This window comes from Poromitra crassiceps (genome assembly GCF_964638095.1).
Source record: "Poromitra crassiceps genome assembly, chromosome: 15".
Lineage (NCBI taxonomy): Eukaryota > Metazoa > Chordata > Actinopteri > Beryciformes > Melamphaidae > Poromitra > Poromitra crassiceps.
The window spans coordinates 20,572,563-20,595,620 of record NC_139634.1 but is presented as its reverse complement, the minus strand read 5'-3'; the positions used below and the strand labels follow the sequence as shown (position 1 = coordinate 20,595,620).

General features: G+C 42.3%; 1 protein-coding gene across 1 annotated transcript in view; it reads left to right on the top strand.

Annotated features, from left to right (window-relative positions):
- Positions 1–381: 381 nt before the first annotated feature.
- Positions 382–23,058, top strand: part of gabra2b (gamma-aminobutyric acid type A receptor subunit alpha2b) — a gene marked incomplete at both ends in the record, with an annotated part of 31,829 nt that continues 9,152 nt past the window's right edge. The window contains 6 exons of the mRNA XM_083651680.1: positions 382–449; positions 1,354–1,469; positions 13,902–13,969; positions 17,849–18,069; positions 18,370–18,452; positions 19,473–19,616. Coding sequence (XP_083507806.1) covers positions 382–449; positions 1,354–1,469; positions 13,902–13,969; positions 17,849–18,069; positions 18,370–18,452; positions 19,473–19,616 — 700 coding nt within the window. The remainder of the gene's footprint in view (positions 450–1,353; positions 1,470–13,901; positions 13,970–17,848; positions 18,070–18,369; positions 18,453–19,472; positions 19,617–23,058) is intronic.

The window sequence follows — 23,058 nt, the reverse complement described above, 5'->3', positions numbered from 1 at the left end:
GAAAAGCGTGGGAGAAGCTTACACCTCTTCCACGTTTTCCATGGAAAATATTGAGTATTTGAAGCCCCCCCCCCCCCTCTAATGAATTACAGCTTCAAATCGGCGGATTGAGTTGAGCAAATATTTGTTGGTAACAGAAATGTTGACTGAGTAGAGGCGTGGGACGTGTCACTGAATACTGGTTGGAATACTAATTGCTGTCAGTTGCTGTATTTTCTTGCGCTTATTCTTTACGCATACTATAAGGAGAATAATCCCCCAGTCAAGTCGTGTTTGTAAAACGGATAAAATGTCGGTGTAGATCACATAAAGCCTGGGCATGATGTGAGCCGGTGGATAAAACGCGCATGCCTCCCTTGGTGTGTAGGTGTTGAAGCAGCTATGTGGAACAGAGAGAGCGCGTCTCTACTTGTGATCTGCCTGGCGCTGACAGCTCTCTGGAAAACCAGGTGAGTCTTTTGAAATGGGGGGAGGGGGGCTTTGAAGCGATGCTGTGGGCTGCGATCGCTCATCTGTCTCTGTGGTCTAAATGAAGAAGTGAAAGAACATGAAAAATGAGCAACATTGCATTTAGGGTTTACATTCCCATATCCTGCTGAAAGTAGCCTACAAGACCCCTCTAACCTGTAGGTGCTCCACCAAGTCTGTAGCTACAGTCGTGAGGTGTTGGAGGAAAAACAGAGCTGTAATCGGGGACCTTATTTGAATTCAGCATGAATCTCCAGCTCTGATTACATTTGCATATTCAATTGTGCTTTGGCTCCAAGATCAGATGGCACACCAATGCTCTGCCTTGAACTGGGTCATCCATGGTGTGTGCGTGTGTGTGTGTCTGTGTGTGTGTGTGTGTGTGTGTGTGTGTGTGTGTGTGTGTGTGTGTGTGTGTGTGTGTGTGTGTGTGTGTGTGTGTGTGTGTGTGTCTGTGTGTGTCTGTGTGTGTGTGTCTGTGTGTCTGTCTGTCTGTGTGTGTGTGTGTCTGTGTGTGTGTGTGTGTGTGTGTGTCTGTGTGTGTGTGTGTGTGTGTCTGTGTGTGTGTGTGTGTGTGTGTGTGTGTGTGTGTGTGTGTCTGTGTGTGTGTGTGTGTGTGTGTGTCTGTGTGTGTGTGTGTGTGTGTCTGTGTGTGTGTGTGTGTCTGTGTGTGTGTGTGTGTGTGCGTGTGTGTGTGTGTGTGTGTGTGTGTGGGCATGTACTGTATGGAATCTCTGCCAGACAATTAACAAGCCCTTTTCTTTCCGTAAATCAAACCGCTGAGGAGAACAGAATTATGAGTCTACATAGTTACAATTGAATCCGATTCCTATCAGTAAAGTGTCCCTCAGCTGGTCATGTTATAATCATGTGTCTGTTGACTAGGTCAGTGAATGGCGATTCCACATCTGATGCCTTTAAAACCAACATAACCCTGTTCACACGGATCCTGGACAGACTACTGGATGGCTATGACAATCGACTAAGGCCTGGTCTTGGGGGTAAGGAGCACATTTGAAGGGTTCATTTCCAAAATGCTACATTATACAGTATGCATTATGGTGAAAAAGAAATCATTACCTGATCATTACCTGAAATCATTACCTAAATCATTACCTTGTGGACTCTTGGAAGATTAGCCAATGGACTAAAAGAGATACAAATACAAATCAAATCAAATTACCTGTAGTTCATCCTGCACTATCTGTCAAATTTAGGGGATCCAATCTCCAAAAGCGTTGTTATTTTACTAACTGAAGACTTAAGTTCTCACTATCTAACAAAAAATACCATAATTTTTCTTCCGTGCTTCTATTCATTAGTATGTAATAACATGTATCACAAGAGGAGGCAGATAGCAGCTACAGTACACTGTGTAGCCTCATGTAATATGACTTCATAGTTAAATATAGTTTCAGTGTATAGTTGTGCTGAATTGCTGTAATGCCTAGCAAGAGATTGGCTGTAGTGAACAATATAAGTAATCATATCATGAGTAATATATTGGAGCTTTGGCAAATCACTGACTTACTGTAGAAAGACACAACTTGGGATTTATATTGAAGTCTTCCAGTCTGATGACTTGATTTATTTTGGTATTGATTCAGTCATTGATTGATTGATTCGTGTATTCATAGAGTCATTCATTTAACACCATATTTTTTGTGGCGCAGTACGGGTATAATGCAACCTTAAAATTGGAAGTGATTGCACTGTTATAGTTCATGGCACTATATAGCACATATTTCTGTAGACTTTTAATCGTTCCAAATGTCAGAATGTGTTTCAAGGGCTTGGGGAGGTGTTTAGTAGCTATATTTAAGCTGCTACTACATGCATTGTGGGCTTGACGCATACTTTTAATCCCAATCCCTGCATAAGACAACGCATTGTGTTTGTTGAGGCTGGAGAGTTACTTCATTTCTTGTGGCTTCAGTGCAGCTTCAGTGCCTCTCTATCTGTCCTCACCTCTCCCATCATCCTCCATGTTTGGCATCTCATTTCCAGCTGGCCCCTCACCCCAAAGCTCAGCTCCTCCCTCAGGATTTGGTTCAATTTGAATTTCAAATTCCTAGGGCCATCAGCCCAACCCAGGAGCAGCCATATGGGGGAATAGCTAGGCAGCTCTTGGCTTGTACGACTGGACCTACAGTAACAGTATTGCTAGCATATTTACTGGTTATGAAAAGCACAATGAATAGCTAATGGTTGCTCTGTAGTTCAGGTTCATATGAGCTATGACAATAATGGCCTGTTCCCATCAAATATGATTTCTCTACCCATATTTCTACTGTTGACATCCATTTTGGATTTTTTTAAAATTGGCCCAATCCTCATTTCACTTAAAGCCCCAACGTGGAACTGTGCTGAGCAGCAGCAACAGCGGCTTCTGCTGCCGTGCACAAGTGGTAAATACAGATGCTAATAAATGCTACACTTCCCTGTTTGTATGTTCAGATATTTATTTATTTGACTGTATCTGCTTGTACTCTAGTTTCTAACCTTTCTGCAGTGCTTAACTGATTAGCTGGAGAGAGAAAAAATAGCCCCACTTGTTTTATTGAAACAAGTGGCTAAACACGAAACTACTGTAATCAATCTACCAAGAGATAAACATGTTTCACGTTCTATAGGCAATTCACAATAAAATAATCCCGTTAGTTTGTCCACTGAAAACGTTTCATTTGAAGGGGCTACAGCAGAAAATGGCGTTACATCCAGGCAACTTGACATTTTTATTTTTGGCAAATATTACATACATATCAAGTAAGATATCTTATACATCTTGACATGATTGCTCTGGCACACAGCATCAAAGTTACATGGTGCAGGAAACAGGCGTTCAGGGCACAGAGTGGGAATGATAGAGGTGCCATTCTCCCTATTAAAAGTCAGTATACCATCAAAATGATTTAAAAGCTGTTATATTAAGGTAAAAAAAAAAACAAGACTAGGCAAGACTAATTAAGCCAGACCCAGACTGCTGCCACTCAGTGTTGTGCAAGTTCACAAACTTCAAATTAACTAGTTCACCACTTCACGTTCATAGTTCACAATTTTTAATTTTGAAATAAAACCCAGGATAAATCTGCGTGGGGGAAAGTGGAAAGCAGAGCTTGCTACATGTAGAGCTCTACACGGGCCTTAAATCTAGGCTCTAGCCCGGCCCGGGCCCTACATGTTTCAGCCCAAGCCCGATGTGAGCCCTGCGGCTTGTCAGAATTGTGGGCCCGAGCCCGGCCCCTCCCCCCAAACCTTATGTGTTTGGTCACTTTCGAATAGCCCAAATCAACACTATACAATAACATACATTAAAACACTTTGAACACCACGATGTGTCACTTAAAATATATGAAAAAGAACAAGAAAAAAACAGCCTGGCCCAGGCCCAGGCCCTAACTAGTGATGTGAAAATCATCTCTAGAGTTGGGTCGGGCCCCAGGGGCCCTCGTGCTCGTGCAGTGCTCTAGCGCTTGCTCCTCCCTCATTACCAGCACTGAGGTGCCCTTGAGCGAGGCCCTTAACCCCAACCGTTCCAGTGGAGCTGCTCAGTGACCAGCAGATCAGACTGTGGTTGTACTGGTCAGCTTCGTATGAATGTATGTGCTTGTGAAAGTGAACAGGGCGCTCCTGAAGAAGAGAGCATTGCTCTCAGTGAGACTCCCCTTGTATAAATAAGGGTAAAGTTCAGTCCCCATAAATAAACAGTTTAAGTTAATTTCTTCATTTTTGTAACGAGCTGCTCTGAGCTATTCTTTTTCAATAGAATCACCAATATTGCAGACAATCTCCGCAATTATTAAATTAATTATTACAATTATTATAAATCTCTGATCTGATCATGCCCAAAAACTTTCACTTCTGAATATCTCCAAATGCCCAGTTGGGAAAACTGGATGGGATGATTATGTTTTAGATGAGCTTTAGTTGTATTGCCACTTTTCATTGCCACTGTTTTTAAACAAGGTCCCCATCCTTTATCAGCTTGTTCAGGTTAATTGACTTTCCTCTCTCCTTCAGCTTAAAGCCAAAACACTCCCACTCTGGAGTGGAATTGACTCAAGTTTGGTTGACACAACAGGTGATTACATTCACCTGTGTCACAGGCTTCATTCAGCTGCCTGCTGCTGCTCAACACTCACGCATGCATGTTTCAACAATGGTGAGTGAGTGAGTCAGTCAGTGAGTCAGTCAGTCAGTCAGCGAGTGAGTGAGTCAGTCAGTGAGACAGTCAGTGAGTGAGTCAGTCAGTGAGTGAGTCAGTCAGTCAGTCAGTCAGTCAGTCAGTCAGTGAGTCAGTTAAGCCTCTGAGGCTCTTCTAGGCCAGCCCTCATGGGTCCGGCAAAAAGTTACGTATTGGTGCTTCAATATGCTCAGTGTGTTCCACTGCAGATCTATGCGAAATGGATAAAATACATTTTGCGATTTTTTTCTGTTACACCATAAAAAAATAAAAAAAATAAAAAAATAAAAAATAATACTAAATAATAATAAAACTGTTCCTAGTGAAGTCAGACTGATTTTATTATTCCAGAGAGTGGAATTCTGTCTGCAGAGCCACGCTGCATGCACAGTGTTGTACTGTATCTGAGCTCAAATCCCGCTATTTAATAAAACATCCAAGCATAAATTAGGTGCTTTTATCCAAGTGCCTTACAGCACCATGAGCACATCCATTTTTAGCAGAGGAGTGTGTCTCATCTGCGGAAAAACATATTAGCTGCACTCCACTGAAAGTGCTTCATCACAGCTTCATGAATGCGTCCATTCATGCATTCAGGGATATACTGTGTAGATCCAGAGGTGTAGTGCTTTCTGGAGAAGTGGGGGAACGCACTATATTAGTTACTTAGGTTAAGTACATACATAAGTGCCTGGGTAGCGAGCAGACGGCAGTATTTGACAATTTAGCAGCTAAATCATAGATTATTGAAAGATATTCCATATTCCAGACTGAAATGCTATAACAGAAGTGTGAGTATTGGCTAGAATTACATGAACATTTGGACACTTATTCAGCGGGTATCTTGCATGTTGCGTTGCGGTTTCTTTTGCAATTCCATCGCGGGCCACATAGGCCCACGGGCCGCATGTGGCCCACGGGCCACCAGTTGAGTATCACTGGCCTATAGGCTGCTGGGGGCAGGTTGTTATGGTCAGGTACTTCCTAGAGCTACAGAGTTGACACATGTTGCTACGCCAAAGATTTGATCATAGTTCACAGTTTGTCTCACATTGCTTCTTATATACGACAGTTAGCTAGCTAACTTTGTCTAATGCTTGTGCCAAATGCTTGTGCTAACGTTAGTTAACGCTAATGTTTCCATTTCGGTAGGCAGCTAATAACCAGTCTACTGACGGCAAAATAGGCCTATTGCTTTCATTGTCGAAAGACAATGAATTATTTTTTCTCTCATATGGAGTCTGTAACGTAACTACTGTGGACTTTGAATTGACCACTATTTATTTTCCACATTTCCCATCTATTTGAAATGAGGTAGCACCAAGCCTTTTTCAAATGCAATTGGTTTCTGTCACAGTCGCTGAAATCGAATCCCGAGTGGATGTGTAAAACACATGCTGCCACATCATCATTAGTGTGACTGCAAGGCAACACACTTCTGTTTGTCGTCACACTTCTGCTGCCAACTTGTTTTCCACCCAAACGCTATCCTCTAACTGAGTGATCCTCAACCCGAGGCTCCAGAGAGCCACATGCTCTATGGGTAGTTATGGGTAGTGGTGGCTCTTACTTAAAATAAATAAAGAAATAAAAAATCTACAAAAATACAGCTATGCGCTTACTTAAAGGAGGAATATGCTGCTATTCAACCAGCTTTGTATCATTACAATGTCGGTAGTATATGCAGATGAACAATGTCTACCTTTCCTCCATGTTTCCAGCAGCGAGAAGATCCCCGTTCGTCTGCCTGCAGAAACTCCGTCCCACAAGCTGCATGGCTCGTTAAGGCTCTCGATCTGATTCGCTGTTTGTCGTCGAGCAGAACATCTGTTCTCTTCTGTCTCCAAATGACGTAAAATGCGTAATTTTGAAGACGGAAGTGCCTGACAATGAACTGGGAGCTCTCGCTGCAGGCTAGATGGAGGGAAGTTAGACACATTGTGAGGTTTCCATACCAAATTTCAAGCTGAGAGAGAGGCCGTCATATCTGTATTACCTGATCAGCCTGTGACGTCAGTCAAGCCCAAGCGTGACGTCAGTCATCGTCAGTTTATCCTAGTATATGTAGCGAGGCTTCTACGTCACCCCCCACTCTGGTGGATCATAGCAGCAGCTGGCATTGTGGCTGTTCATTCCCCCTGAAACCATCCTCTGAAGCCGTCATTTCACCCGACCCACCTCCCCAGTCCACCACCGAGTCTTGACTCCTCAAGAATCCCGGGGGGGGGATTCTCTCTAGCCCAAATGCCGTATGTAGATGCCGCCCACTCGCCTAAAGAGGAGCGCCATCTTACAATGGAGTCCTATGCCAAAGTACTTGCCAAGCATGCTACTTGCTAAATAAAGTCTCTTGTTAAACCTTAACGACCGGTCTCTCATGATTGAAGTTCATTTGCACATACTACTGATATTGTAATGATACAAAGCTGGACCTCCTTTAAGTAAATTACAAAAGTATTCACGTCAAAACGTACAGTACTTGAAGCAACAAAAGTAAAAGTACCCAGACATTATGGAGAATGGCCCATTTCAGAATATATAGTATTGAATTATAATTATCGATGCATTAATGTGTAAACATCACTTTAATGTTGCAGCTGGAAAAGGTGGGGCTGATTTCCACTTCATATACTGCTGGGTAGCTTACAGTAATCTATAATAATACATCACAGTTTATTGGTTGATTAAATTTTGTATTAATAATCTGAATCTGCAAAGTAACTTAAATGATCAAATAAATAGTGGACTAAAAATTACAATATTTCCCTCTGAAATGTAGTGAAGCAGCAGAAAATGGAAATAATCAAGTAAAGTACAAGTAGGCTACCTACTTTTTTCTTTTACTTAAAGGGGGACTAACCCCCTAGATATGTATTAGAACAGTGATTTGAAAATACCTATGGAAAAAACCAAGAAATGACATATGCTCTTGTCTATACTGGACTCTTTGGCTGTGTTGAAGTCCAGATTTTTTTTCGGAAATCGACGCCATTACAGTTTGCCTATTGCCTCAAAAATAATTTATTTGAGAGGGGCCATATCTGTATAAATATCAACAATTAGCCAACGCTGGTGGCCTGTATGGAAAGAGCTTTGCTCAAAATGGTTGAAAGTTATATCAATTTGGTAATTCAGTGGCGAACTAGAAATTTAATTATTTTTCTGCATGTAACTCTATGGCAGTGTGTTGAACTACGTTACGAGAGCAAAGTGGCATGGGCTCGTTACAGCAGCACACCGCACAATACGACAAACCCCCCGTTCTGGGGTAACACAATGCGAGATTTCTCTACGTCATTCCCTCGTCCAAGTTGCCATATAGTCCCTTTTTCATTTTAGTTTGGGGGCTTTTCGTGATTGTTGTTAAAAGTTGTGCAAAAGTTTTTTCCTCTCAGCGCAGTGCAGGCTGCCTGCGCCTCCTCCCTCCTGCCAGACCCCGGCTGGCGAAACAGCCTGTTGCATGCATGGGGCGCTTGTAACCTCACGGAGCAACAAACAAACAGACAGAAATAGCTGGTGTGCGATTTAGAGAATACAGTCTGAGATTGGGTACAGGATTGAGGGAATCCCGCATCTGTTTGCGAAGGTGCGACTGGACAGGACGCTTTTCACAGACGGGCACAGTAGTCGGAGCGAGGCGAGTGTCTCTCAGGGCTACTCAGGGCAGAGCTGCAGATCTCTCCTTCTCCTCCGCGCATTCAGTCTGTCCAAAATCATTACCGATATAATCTCAGTAGGAGGGATGCAGGGAAATGATAGTAGCCGATGTGTTTAGAGAAGCTTTGTCACGTTGTCACGTCGTAGTATAGCGTTATATTTTACATGTGCGCTAAACTGCGACCATATTTGTTTGCGGAAATATCAGACTGCTCTCTCTACTCTCAGAGCACAGAGAGCTCTGCTCTGCTGCGCGCGCCCGCGGAGCTTGGAGCTAGTGCATGAGGTTTACAGTAGGACTCTCTCCCGCCTGGCTGGGCTGGAGACAGCTGCTTCCAACTCGGACTGATAATATATACATCATCATTCGAGCTTATTCAGGTAAGATATTAATAAAGTAGTGACACATTCAGCGGGAAACTAACTATAATTAAGACATGTGCCAACTTTGACAACGTTTGGTTCAGTATTTTAAGAGCAAACTTCAATAAGAATAGGCTTGGAGTTCTGAGGAGCCGAAAGGGTACAGAGGGGGTAGGGGAGTAATTATCTTGAAATCCCATAGTCTTTGGGGACAACCTGACGTCAGGTTGTACCAAATCTCCCATTGATTTGAGAAAAAAAAAAAAAGCAGTGTTGGACCCTAAGAGGGCGCTTATGCCAGATATGCTGCTGAAAAATGATACAAATGGTAAAATGGCAACAGTTTGGTGTCAAATGTGGAAATTCTGACCAGAATTCTTCACACATCACCCCCAAAGTCATATATATTGGTTAAAAGCTGAAAAAAAGTGTTTTGGAGGTTAGTTCTCCTTTAAGTTGAGTATTAGAATAAAAGTACATAGTTACTTTCCACCTCTGGAGGAGACTGATGATGTCTCAGGTCACTCTGATGGTGGTCAGTCCACTTCGTGGACTTCCGTGGTATTTTTAGATGATTTTCAATATAGCGCTTGGACTTGCTTCACATTTTCACCGCAGTACCATTGCTGCAGTCAGCGCGGTCAGTCAGGGTGAGACTCTCTTCTCCCTTGTATGCTCATGGTTTACAGCACGTGAGAAAATGCTTTTCTACAAACCATGTCTGTCCTTTTTGAGAAGTAGTCTGTCTATTTAAAAAAATAAGTAAAAGTTGTATTCTTCTGCAAATCAAGCTGAATCTTCACACCTTAGCTCAGCTGCAAGTTTTCACACGACTCTCACAATCCTCTTCTCATATTCAGAAAGACCTACAGGAAACATCATCTCCACAAATGCACCATAAAACTGAAGAAGTAAAGGCATATTCTGGGGGGGGGGCTTTTTAAGTGGTGCAGCTGCTTCTCTACGTGATACGTGTGTTCATTTGTAGCATGAGGTGTCTGTAGCATGAGTGGATAGACCAATCAGGAGTAGCCTATGCATATGGAGGGGGGGGGGGGCGGGGGATTGTCAAGTGTGGCCAACAAAGAATTCACTTAATGTGAAAGCTCAACTCCTTTAATGGCTGTGACACCATCCTTTTGTCATTTTTACCAATCTTTTATTGAAAGTCTTTTAACTTTCTCATTCATTTGCTGGCAGGGGTGGACTGTATAATCGGGCACGTCGGGCAAATGCCCGGTGGCCTGGCCTGGCCTGCAAAAAAAAAAAAAAATCTTTTTGTGCCCGCAGTCAGGCCACTCACTCACTGAACAGCAGGCCAGGCGCCGCCTACTGGTTTACTAGTGGTTTTATTACTTTATTCAGGGTTAAAGTGGGTGCATCTCATTGTAAAATTGGACTTGGCCCAAATTGGGCTTCAAATGGCCCAAATTGGCCTTCAAACGGCCCAAATCGGGCTTCAAACGGCCCAAATCGGGCTTCAAACGGCCCAAATCGGGCTTCAAACGGCCCAAATCTGGCTTTAAACGACCCAAATTGGGCTTCAAATGACCCAAATTGGGCTTCAAACGGCCCAAATCTGGCTTCAAACGGCCCAAATTGGGCTTCAAACGGCCCAAATTTTTCGCCGCCACCCTTCGGACACCGGCACGCGCGCCGGCCCGTATCGGCCTGGCCTGCTTGGTATCTAATGCCCGGCCTGAATTATGATCCCAGTCCGCCCCTGTTTGCTGGTTTAATGTGTTGTCTGTGAAGGACAGGAATAGCCTAAATGGTATGATCAAGGTCTGCTCCAGGATTATCTGAGTCCAGCAGAGTAACCTGTGCTCCATCTGGGAGAACCATGTGGTACAGAAGGCAAAAAAGATCATCAGACAATCTGGCCACGTTCTGTCCTGTGAATTTGCGTTAATGCCCTCAGGCTGGATCAGGCTGGCCCCGCAGGAGAAGAAACCAGTACTCAAAGTCCTTCTTTTCTTCAGCTGCCAGGCTGTTAAACACCTACAGTAGTCTGCCTTCAAATGAACGCCTTTCCTTGCTTTGCCTTCAACTTGTAGGAGCACACAACAGGTGGTGCAGTATGTATCCTGTCTGTGCCCAACAAGTTAGGCTCATACTCTCAGTCTCATGCTATGTCTTGTCATGTCATGTCTGTCATGATTGTTGCTTGCTGCTTGCCTGTGAGTTTTTAAGGGTGTCGGGTAGGCTGGGAAACTGAATTGCCCTTCTGGGATAAATAAAGTTGTCTGAATCTGAATCTGAATCTGAATAAGGGGTCAACCTATGTTATCAGATAACTGCTGCTAAACCTGCACCGCTTATTTCGACACCTGGGTGTGATGTTCTGAGCAATTATTTTTTTCAGGAAAGAGCTAACAGACACATAGGTTGAATCACTGTTTGTGTTATCAATCAATCTCTGATAGAGAGTAGCAAAATGTACATTTATTTATGAAAATGTCAATTTACTTTAAATTCTACTATTAAATACTGGCAGGTTCCTGTGGTCAGTCTGTGCACTTCTACAGGAGTAGTCTGGATTCTGGTCCTATTGGTCCTATGACTGGATTCCCCTGGCCCATCTCACAAGTGCAACACATACCAGGTGTGTTCTCCTGCTTGTTATCTCTGCTCAAACTGGCAGGAGTAAAGTGGACATTTGGATAGTTGCACAGTGGCACGCACAGTCTCCTAACACAGACGCGCTGCCTCCAACCAATTCAATATGCTTCAGCAGGCCCATCTGTAGAAAATGATTCACATTATAGTACAGGCACATGTTTAGGACTGCTCTGTTTAGCTATTGTCCCTATTCCTATAAATAGGTGTCTTAGCATCCTTAGGCATTAAATGCAGCACTCTGGATATGTTTAAATAGTTAACAAGATTTCCCCCAAGGGGCTGTTCTTTTCTTGGTTCACCAGTGAAAGGATGCATCATTTGTACAACACTCTGTCTCTGTAGTTTTATTCATCTGCTTGTGTAACGGTTTGTACTTCTATTCGTCTGCGTATGTATTTGCACTACAGTTCATGAAATACAAATGCATTGGAGCTGTCACTTGGTGTTTTTGGTTTTCTACATCTCAGTTTGTAGTTGATTCTCCTTGCAGCTATGGCTGCATTTTGCTAAGGCTGTGATTTATTATGTTGTGTGATATAATAATACAATGATTATCAAATGGCAAAGTGCAAAAACATTTTAAAGGATAAAACATTAAGTCAATACATACTAGTAAAAAAGGTAGAGCCCCACTGATAAAATGGGTAGTGTGACGTAACTGTGTGTTGATGTCAAGGTTATGCCATCGTATATCATCGTTTTCATATGCCTGAGCAAAAAGCCTTTCTCCGTAAAGAGATCAAACTACTGGAGGCCTGGAGATGAGGAAACAGCTCTGATCTTCCACGATCATGCATCAGCTTGCTTCACATACAAAGGCCTGCTTTACATACATACATGCAGCCCACCGTATGCTTTGCTAAATGGATTGCACCTATTACCAAGCAACCTGGTTCCACTTGATTTACATTAGCCCATAAATAAGAGAGCATATCCATTATGTGTCTTGCTGCTTGTTAGGGGGGCTGCGGAGCGCGGGCCACCTTGCCATGCATGACAGCACTTTACTTAGGAGTAATGATCTCCTTAGATCATTGGTTCCCCAACTGTGGTCTGCAGACCACCAGTGGTCCGCGGGGCTCCACCTGGTGGTCCGCCAGAGAATTGTTGTTGTTTTTTTACAAACAGTTTTACATAATACACATTAACACTGAGGAGTAGCCGGATTGTGTGTGTGTGTGTGTGTGTGTGTGTGTGTGTGTGTGTCCGTGTGTGTCCATTTTGAACAGCTAGTAGCCTTTTAGTCATTTTAGCCTTCCTGCTGCTATTGCATGGTTAAATAAGCAAATTTGATTTGGGGGGGGTGGTGTATGCAGTGGAAGTGGTCCCTGGGGAATTTGGTATGTAGTGGTACATGGACGGAAAAGGACAGCAAATGGACCTGGTGCAGTTTTACCCGACGCGGTGGCACCATCATCGCTTCCTATCTGTCACATCAGTGTGAACATTTAGGACATATTTGTATGCTTAAAATGATAGCTTACATGTCACTTTGGAGTGGTAACTTAGTCTTACAAGACTTGTTTTGGCTTGCACAGGTCACATATTGGTACACCATGAACTGCACTAACACGTGTTGGGCAAGATACTTTCAAAATGTAATATACTACATATTACTAGTTACTTTCATTTGAAAGTAATGAGTTACTTTACAATATTACTGTCTGTGTAGAGTAACTCGTTACTTATTACACTACTTTTGTATTACTTTCATAATAACTGCAGTAGCAGACTGACATCACTGCCCCAGAACCATCCCAACCAAATAATCTTGATAACGAATTATATTAAATTTTGTTGTTGTGTGAGCTGCTTTTAACCAGTATTAACCTCCCTGCTGCATACAGTAAATTACCAGTTCTGCCAGAGTAGGTTTTTAGATTTTTTAGGTGTCGTCACCACACATTTAAGTAATGTATTCTTAAGAAGACCTTATATCTGTACTTTTGCATCTTTAAATACATAAAAAATACTAGCTCAATGTATATCCAAAAGGCAGAATGCATTCAAACACATTCCTAAATGCCACATAAAAGCCATTGTTATGTTAAGTTTTTGCTTTATATTTTATTTAAACCCATTCAAACCTGTGACATTGTGAATGCATTGTATGTGTCATAACCCAAATGCCTGCACTTTCTCTTTCAAACTTTCATATGCCTGTGCTGCAGCTCAGACAAAGTTCTCAGAAGGTTCAGAAAAAATGATTTGTGGAAAACTACATGGAACTATTTATGGAAAAATTCCATATTCCACTGCTTTCTCTCTCTTTCTCCATATTTTGATTTGTCCCCCCGCCCGGTGTCTCTTGGAAGCCCTAATTGTTGTGTAGGGACGGCTGTCGTTCAGGAGGTAGACCGGTCGTCCACTAATTGCTTTCCTAATTGTGATCCCCGCCTCCTCCAGTCCGCACTTCGAAGTGTCCTTCCTTGGGCAAGATACTGAATCCCAAATTGTTCCTGATGGCAGTGCCAGCAGTGGTAGCTTGCCACCATTGGTGCATGAATGTCATCATTGTGTGAATGTACCTAGTCATTGTAAAACGCTTTGGATAAAAGCGCTATATAAATGCAGGCCATTTACCATCTAATTGTTGTGTCTTATCCAGATCGTGTAACTGAGGTGAAGACAAACATCTACGTCACCAGCTTTGGACCCGTTTCAGACACAGATATGGTGAGCGCAGAGATCGGATATTTATTCATCGTGTTTAATTATTCATCCACATCGTTGTTCTTTTAGGGCACTTTAGCTGCCGCCCTCGTCACTGTTCCTCTGTTTGAGGAAGATTAGTCGCTTCTCTTGCCTCACTTTATTCTTAGTTCCAGTGCTGCTTTAACTCCTTTCTGAATCACATGATTCTCTCTCTCTCTCTCCCCACACACACACACACACACACACACACACACACACACACACACACACACACACACGCACACACACACACACACACACACACACACACACACACGCACGCACGCACACACACACACACACACACACACACACACACACACACACACACACACACACACACACACACACACAAACACCGCAATACCTGAAGTGAGACAATTACTGTATTCCACACCACAGCATGATGACTACTCCTGTAATGATCTTCTCCTTATAAATTATTGAAAATCCTTTTCTTATTCAACTCACTCCTTTGTTTATCCTGCACTTACTGTATCATTCAGAAACGATGTGCCCACCTCCGCATGATGTCATCAGCGCCTCTTTAGAATGACAGTATGGTTGAAGACCCATTTATTAAAATGATTGAACTATTGATTGAACAGTTATGATGCCGGAGTAGGAGTGCAGTGGCCTCTGAATCATATAGAAGGCACTTGGTAGCCTGCAAGCCTGCGCCAACGCAAAGCTGCAACCTACCAGTTTATGTTTGTTTATTGTTTGTCTTCTGGATTTGATTTTTTCTGCAAAATAGAATTCAAATGCAATGTTGCTTAGAAGCTGACTTGGAAGTCCCGGATGTTGGTCTTAGTCTCTTAGTTTCCAATCAGCACATGAACACAGCATAATAGCTATTAGCGGATCACGTCTAAAATCTCTGTGTCCGGTTGCATAAAACCAGTTAGGCTAAGGTTGCCCTTAAATTTTCATCTAAGGATGCCTTAGGAAAAAATGAGTTGCATAAAATCACCCCGAGGATTCCCTTGGATGTTGTAAGGAAAAACCCTTAGATCTCAGAGTGTTTGCCCTTATGCCTGGCTCCACTTATTATTTTGATCTCAAGTGGTTTTTCCTATATTTTTGGCTCAGTAGAGATGCTGGTTATGTTTGGGAGAAGAATGTATTGTTACATTCCATTCTACATCAGGGCCATATCTTGTGCCCAAGTCTTAGTACAAGGGCAAATATTTGCAAGTTTCTAGCACTCAAAATCTCCCTTTTTTTCTTTTAATCACCACTGGGTCAGTAGCCTCAAATAATGTGTTTCAGCAACCAAGTGGTAATAAAAGATTTTGAGTGCTAGAAACTTGCAAAGATTTGCCCTTGCTGTTGGGGCTGAATACTGGACAGAGATGGCTTGGATTGGCTCATTGAAAATCACCTTTTCAATTAGCAAAGAGAAACTTTCTACTTTCAGCAGACAATTGTGAAAACAGCCTTCTAGTGTCAAACTCTGCACAGACATCATTCTGCACAGTGAAGCTCAGACATCCAACTGAAGGAACAAGAAGAAAAACTGATTTTGACTTTAGGGGGTCTTTATCAAGTTCGAAACTTAAAGGAACACTCCGCCCATTTTCAACCAGCTTTGTATCATTAGAACATCAGTAGTATATCAGAAAACTGTGAACGGTTTTGAAGTCTGTCATTTAATTTGACAGTTATTGAGTGTTAAAGTGTGGACCAGTGACATCACTGGTCCACACTAACTCAAATTAATAACTCATTAACTCAAATCAACTCTCAATAACTGTCAAACTAGATGAATGATGAATAGTTTGACAGTTATTGAGAGTAGGTAGTTTATGCAACCGGGCACTGATCTTTGGGTAAATAGCGACCTGTCCACCAAATTTCAACCAAATCCATATGTAACTTTCTGAGATGTGCTAACAAACAGACAAACAGGGTGAAAACGATGCCTCTTTCCAACGTTGTTAGCAGAGGAAGTCTATTGAGTACATTAGCTACAGTGATTAGAGCTAATTACCTCTGAAGTAAGCCACTATTATGTCAGGACTTTAATATTGACTCAATGTATACCCAGGCATGTAGGATTATAGCATTATCATTTATTCATAAGTCATTTGCGGTACTGCGAGAGTGGGCACGTGGCTTACAGGCTACAGTGAATGATTTGTGTTGCTGGACAAAATAGGCCAACAAAAATGAGCAAGGCCCAGGAATATTCTCCTCTGACCTGATTGATTTATTCAGATGGTGAAGAGCAATTCGGCTGATTGGTGTGGCGGCGGCGGCTTCACAGGATTTATAGCAAGTCCGGGAAGCTGGGAAGTGAAAACAATTCCCCATCTCCCATCTACCTGCAAGGAGAGCGCTACATTTACAAGTGGCAAGAGGCTTCTTTAAAACCTGAAGCCAAAAACAGCTTTACTTTCTTACACTACAATAATGTAAATGAGTCCATATGCACACAGAGAGTTTCCCTACCGTTTTATAGGTGGGCTGTATCTCTGTATCTCTTTGTACTGTCTCTCTCTCTGCCTGTCTCTCTTACACACAGACATACACATTCATGTGCACACACACACATCACACACACACACACACACACGCACGCACGCACGCACACACACACACACACACACACACACACACACACACACACACACACACACACACACACACACATTTACAGTGCAGTGCTTTCTGCCATAAATCCCTACTAGCTCGTGGTTTCTCTTGACATGCGAGGATTTCAGGTCAAGCGGTTGGCTTGACCTCAGAGCCAGCTTAGGAAAACACTGGCTCATGGAGCTGACCTCAGAGCCAGCTTAGGAAAACACTTGCTCATGGAGCTGACCTCAGAGCCAGCTTAGGAAAACACTGGCTCATGGAGCTGACCTCAGAGCCAGCTTAGGAAAACACTGGCTCATGGAGCTGACCTCAGAGCCAGCTTAGGAAAACACTGGCTCAGGGAGCTGACCTCAGAGCCAGCTTAGGAAAACACTGGCTCATGGAGCTGACCTCAGAGCCAGCTTAGGAAAACACTGGCTCATGGAGCTGACCTCAGAGCCAGCTTAGGAAAACACTGGCTCATGGAGCTGACCTCAGAGCCAGCTTAGGAAAACACTGGCTCATGGAGCTGACCTCAGAGACAGCTTAGGAAAACACTGGCTCATGGAGCTGACCTCAGAGCCAGCTTAGGAAAACACTGGCTCATGGAGCTGACCTCAGAGACAGCTTAGGAAAACGCTGGCTCAGGGAGGAGCTCCAGCTCTGGCTCCATCTGTGGCTCCATGTCTTGCCGAGGATCTGGATAACTTGCACCCGGATATCCTCGTCTTTTTTCTCATCCAAGCCTTTGATCCTATAAGACACCACCTCGTTCTGTACCTTTCTTGTTCTTTAACTCCCTCCTTCAGGTCGCAGTTCTCCTTGCACAGCTGTTCATTTTGTTCCTGCAGCTCTTTCACTTTCTTCTTGCATTCTTTACTTGTGAATGCTGCGAGTTTGCCTGTCACTTAGTGCAAAATAAATCAGTCGTAAAGGACTGCTGCTTATAGACTGGCCAACCAGAGCAGATGATTTTACATACACCTTACGGTGCAACCTAGACAGATCATCAGTGATGTAACCTGGGGTCAACAGGTGTTTCGGGTCTCTCAACATCATACACCCTCGCCCAGGCGACCCAGCCAGGCATGATCAGTCCCCGACTTGTGCCTAGGTAGCTTGTGTTTATTAGCTTGTTTATTAGCTTGTGTTTTATTAAACTTAGTAATAGTCATTGTCATAATAGAGTAAACTGTGATTGTGAGTGTGATTGTTGTCATATTTGCATGTTTTGAATATACAATTTGATTAATCTATTCATTTAATCTCTTCTGCCCAAAGGAGTACACGATAGACGTTTTCTTCCGTCAAAGCTGGAAAGACGAAAGATTAACATTCGATGGACCAATGAATATCTTGCCCCTCAACAACCTGATGGCAAGTAAGATCTGGACTCCGGACACGTTCTTCCACAATGGGAAAAAGTCGGTGGCTCATAACATGACCATGCCTAACAAACTGCTGAGGATCCAAGATGACGGGACGCTGCTCTACACCATGAGGTAAATCAAGTTGCACGAACACAACCACGTGCAAAGTGAACCAAGAAAGATTGATTTTCACTAGGTTGGAATTACCTTCAAAAACACTGAATGGCCCTATAGTAGCACTTCCAGTGGCAATACATAAGAATCGCATTGTTTTGCTCATAGCTCCTGTTTCCTGTGTCACCACGTCTTAGTTATTAGTTATTTTGTGATGGTGAAATGTTGCAATAGACGTCATAGAGCACTAGAGTTGCATACAATGCAATTTCTTATCAAAGAGGAAACCTACAATCTTCTTCTGTGGATTGGATGCAGGTTAACTGTGCATGCCGAGTGCCCGATGCATCTGGAGGATTTCCCCATGGATTTCCACTCTTGTCCACTGAAGTTTGGCAGCTGTGAGTATCTCTGATGATGATAGGGTTAGGGTTAGTGCTCCATGGAACTTAAAAGGGAATTTAACTTTTTCTTCCACCTTTGCTTATGAATATCTTAGTGTATGTTGTATGTGAAATTTTTGAAATTGGTGCCATAATGGTGAGGATCGCTTCAGTTGGCAGCCGCTTTTCCAACATGTGCCTACCGCACTAAACAAGCTTGTTTTTATCACTGACAGGATCAGATTAATCCATCATGACATTATTATAGAGAGATATCATTTCCAAGGGGAGCTCAGCTTTCTTTGGGCCACAAGGCAGTCTGGGTATTGAGGTCACATTGGTTCAGATAGAGGCAAGTGAAACTGGAATGCATGGCTTGCCTCTGTCAGTAGCCATACAAAGATTGACAACGTTTACATCAGCAATCAAAACTATACAAAGATCGACAACGTTTACATCAGCAATCAAAACTATACAAAGATCGACAATGTTTACATCAGCAATCAAAACTATACCTAAAAATGTAGATATTTCAAGAATTCCAGTTGATTGATGAAAGGGCACTGTTCATGGATTGGCAGTTGAGGCACTTTACAGTTACTTGTTCAACCAAGGGTGTTAACTTTCCACCGAGAGTTTTTATCCGTCTACTATACAATGTGTTTTAGTAACCCACTATATTGCACATTTCATTGTGTCATTGAAATCATTTCTTCACACACATCCTGAGAATTCAACAGACACAATTTAAAATAAAATGGGACAAATGGACAACTTACAAGGAAACCCTTCTTCACGGAGACATCACCCTAACACCTGAAAGAAGACCTGAACTCTTACGAACCACAGAATGTAATCATGTAACACTGACATACCCAACGCTCATCTTTTGTTTGTTTATTGTTTGTTTTGTATGTGACTAAATGTGCAAAAATCAATAAAAAATTTAAGTAAAAAAAAAACATTTCTTGGAAATCATGAATGGCAGTGACTTCCCCAGATTTATCCGCGCTGGTTTGATCCTTTTGTCTTTTTTAGATGCTTACACAATTTCAGAAGTGACTTATGCCTGGACTCGAAATGCCTCGGAATCTGTGGTGGTGGAGGAAGAAAGCTCCCGTCTGAACCAGTACGACCTTCTCGGACAAACAGTCGGACAAGAAACCATCAAATCAAGCACAGGTAAGAAACGGTCAAATCAAGCACAGGTAAGACCTTCTGGGACAAACAGTCGGACAGGAAACCATCAGATCAAGCACAGGTAAGCATTTGTGGAGGTGTGGAGGTGTGGCATTGTGTAGCGATAATTTAATCCATATTATGACTCTTTCAGTGCCCACTGACCCGCCTCCACTGCAGTAAATGTTCCCCCAGCTTTAAAATGCATGAAAAATAGGTAAGCAAGGCTGGTTGCATAATATCCAAATGTGGTGATGCTAAAGGAAATGAAAACAGGTGAAATGATGAAGCCTAGTCACTGAAATATACTGTTAAAATACACTGTAATACCGTTAGAATGCACTGGGTTTCGCCAGCTAGTTGTTTGCAAAAATGTGGAGTGTCCCATAATACGATATTGTGAAAAGGTTTGTGCTTGTTTGGTTGATATTGAATTGGACATTGCCTTCTGTTAAATGCTTGCTGGGCTATGTGACGTCTTCTTTGTTGTTCACTTTACTGGACTTGCAAGATGGATAGAAATATTATGTTCTGCCTGATTTGACAAATAGGGATTTGACAAATTCATGTATCTTGACTTTCCTACCTTGTTCTGTATTTTGTACATCTCCATTTAGCGTGACTTGGAGACCAAACACCAACACAAACAAGCCTTTCCACTTTACGGGAACCCCCATTGGAGAACAAAGATGAGGAAAAATTCAGATGTAGTACAGTGTGTTTTTCTCCAAAGGCAGGGCAGGGAAAATTCCTCAGCTAATGTTGAGATGTCAATAAGGAATCCAAAAGAAAGAAGGAGACAGTGAGAGATCTTGAGGCAGAGCTGGACATAAGGCAGCACATCTGTCTGCTGTAGCTGTCACAGACACGATCCCCCTGTTTGTGTCTCTGACAGCTCCCCTAGCTCCAGCAGGAATTAATGGCTGCTGCATCCTTTAGCGCTTCAACTGTCTTATATTGATGCCCAAAGACACAGGCCTGTCTCACTAAAGTGCAGTGGTGCATTACCTAACTTATGTTCCGGGCTCAGAGAGCGAATAATATCAAATAGAAAAAGGTGCATTCCGCTCAAACGGGGATGGAGAGGAGGCATCAGCAAGTGTATCCAACAGCGACGAGCGGACAATATTATCATTTTAACCCAGGTGACTAAGAGGTTGGTGCAGGGAAAGCTGGGGTTTTGATTGTCATTGTGGCAGTACTAAAGAAGAAGAGCATCTTTTTGAATGGTGTCTCTCCTTTTCAGAAGAAAATCATGAAACACCAGAAGTCCAGAGTTGAAAAAAAAAGGATGAAAAAATGGATGAAAGCAGAAAGGAGGAGACAATAAGACGTTGGAGAATTGGCCTATAGGGAAGTGTAGCCAGTTGAAGGCTTTTTTTCTCTTCTTCTTAGAAATTGTTTTCATAGAAGAAACTTGGGGTGAGTTTAATCCAGATGCCTAATTACTAATTAATTGTCAATTAAGCAGCACTGGCTCTGTTAGCGGCTGCTCAGCTGTACAGAAATATAAATAGATAGATAGATAGATAGATAGATAGATAGATAGATATAAATAGAAAGATGCTTATAAAACACTTTTAACAAGCATGTTTGTCACAAAGTGCTATGCAGAAAACAGAGCAAACATACATCGTAACATCGGTAATAATAAAACAAGAGATAATGAGAACAATAAATAAATAAATAGAACTGGTACATTCCATGAAAACAAACTAACACAGATTCCAGGAAAGTGGGCCAGAGCTTGTGTGTGTAGATTTGAGAGTGTGTGTGGAAAGGTACTGTAGGATAAGGTAGGTTGTAAGAAAGCTGTGATAAATAAATGGACCTTGAGTCTGGATTTGTCTCTGAATACAGAGGCAGTCTCGGATTCTCTGACTAGGCCAGGAGGCTTTTCCAAATGGTGGGACTCCTATCAGAGAAGGCTCACAGCTGCTTTCTTTCAATTTGCTGGGATTCACAAGAAATCTGACATCCTGACTGGAGGTTATGGGCAGGCCGGTACAGAGTATGTAAAACAGTGATGCACTGAGATACCAGGCCATGTGATGCTTTATAATCAATAGATATATTTGCAGGGAGCCACTGGAGAGAGAGCCAGAGAGTGGAGCTTTGCAGGACTACGTTCTATAAGCAGTACATTTCTACATCAGTAAAGGAGATGAAACACATAATCCTGGAGCTATTTCTTAACTGAAAATATGCTGTGTTGCATGTTGCCTTGATGTGATTGGGAAGCGTAAGTCTGCATCAAAGATAATTGCCAAGATTTTTGACATAATGTCAGAATCCTTTGGGCTAACTGTATAGCCATTGCAATTAAGACAGGTCTGACAAGTGAGTTCTTTGTTGATGAGGAAGTCTTGTGTTGTCTACTATACAGGATTCTTTTATTATTATAAATTTTATTGTTCGTATTATATCACCAAGTTGAATTGTTAAAAGTTGTGTATCATCGGCGTAAAAGTTGAATTGTTAAGTTCTGTATCATCGGTGTAAAAGTTGAATTGCTAAGTTGTGTATCATCGGTGTAAAAGTTTAATTGTTAAGTTGTCTATCATTGGTGTAAAAGTTTAATTGTTAAGTTGTCTATCATTGGTGTAAAAGTTTAATTGTTAAGTTGTGTATCATCAGTGTAAAACTTGAATTGTTAAGTTGTGTATCATCGGTGTAAAAGTTGAATTGTTAAGTTGTGTATCATCGGTGTAAAAGTTGAATTGCTATGTTGTGTATCATCGGTGTAAAAGTTGAATTGTATCGTCGGTGTAAAAGTTGAATTGTTAAGTTATGTATCATCGGTGTAAAAGTGAAAGAGAATACCTTTGTATGGATAATATTGATGTGGGTGAGCATACAGTAAGGACAAGTAAGAATAAGTGAGGATCTATAATGGATCTCTAACTTGATGATGCCAGATGGTTTGTTTTCACATAACCATCTGGGAACGAGCCTCATGGCGCTCGGGAAACCTTTTAAAAGAGGCGGGCACTTAAAAAAAGTAGCTGCCTCATAGGATGCTGATTGGTGCAAACCACTGGTGGTTTGAATTCAAACTAGTCTTGCTTTCCAGACTCTCCAAGCAAAGGGGCTGGGAGAGTCTGGCTGGGGACACTTTCTATTCTAGTTCTTAATGACTTACCTGGTTAAATAAAGGTTAAATAAATAAAATAAAATAAATCTATTGTGGACTAGAGGGGAAAAAGGCTCTTTACAGCCATCCACCAAACGTACCATGCAGGCTGCTTCATTGCATAATCCACATCAATCGTTTTCAGCGTGTAGCAACGAGCTAGCGGATAGCGCTGCTGTTGTTGTTGTTTCAAAGGCAGCGGCGCAGGCATTTGAGCTCGTCAGATTCGACACGTACAACAGAGGCATACAGATCGACATGGGGGCTTGGAAAGGAAATCCAAATATGGTCGCAGCCGCAGTCAGCGGGTCG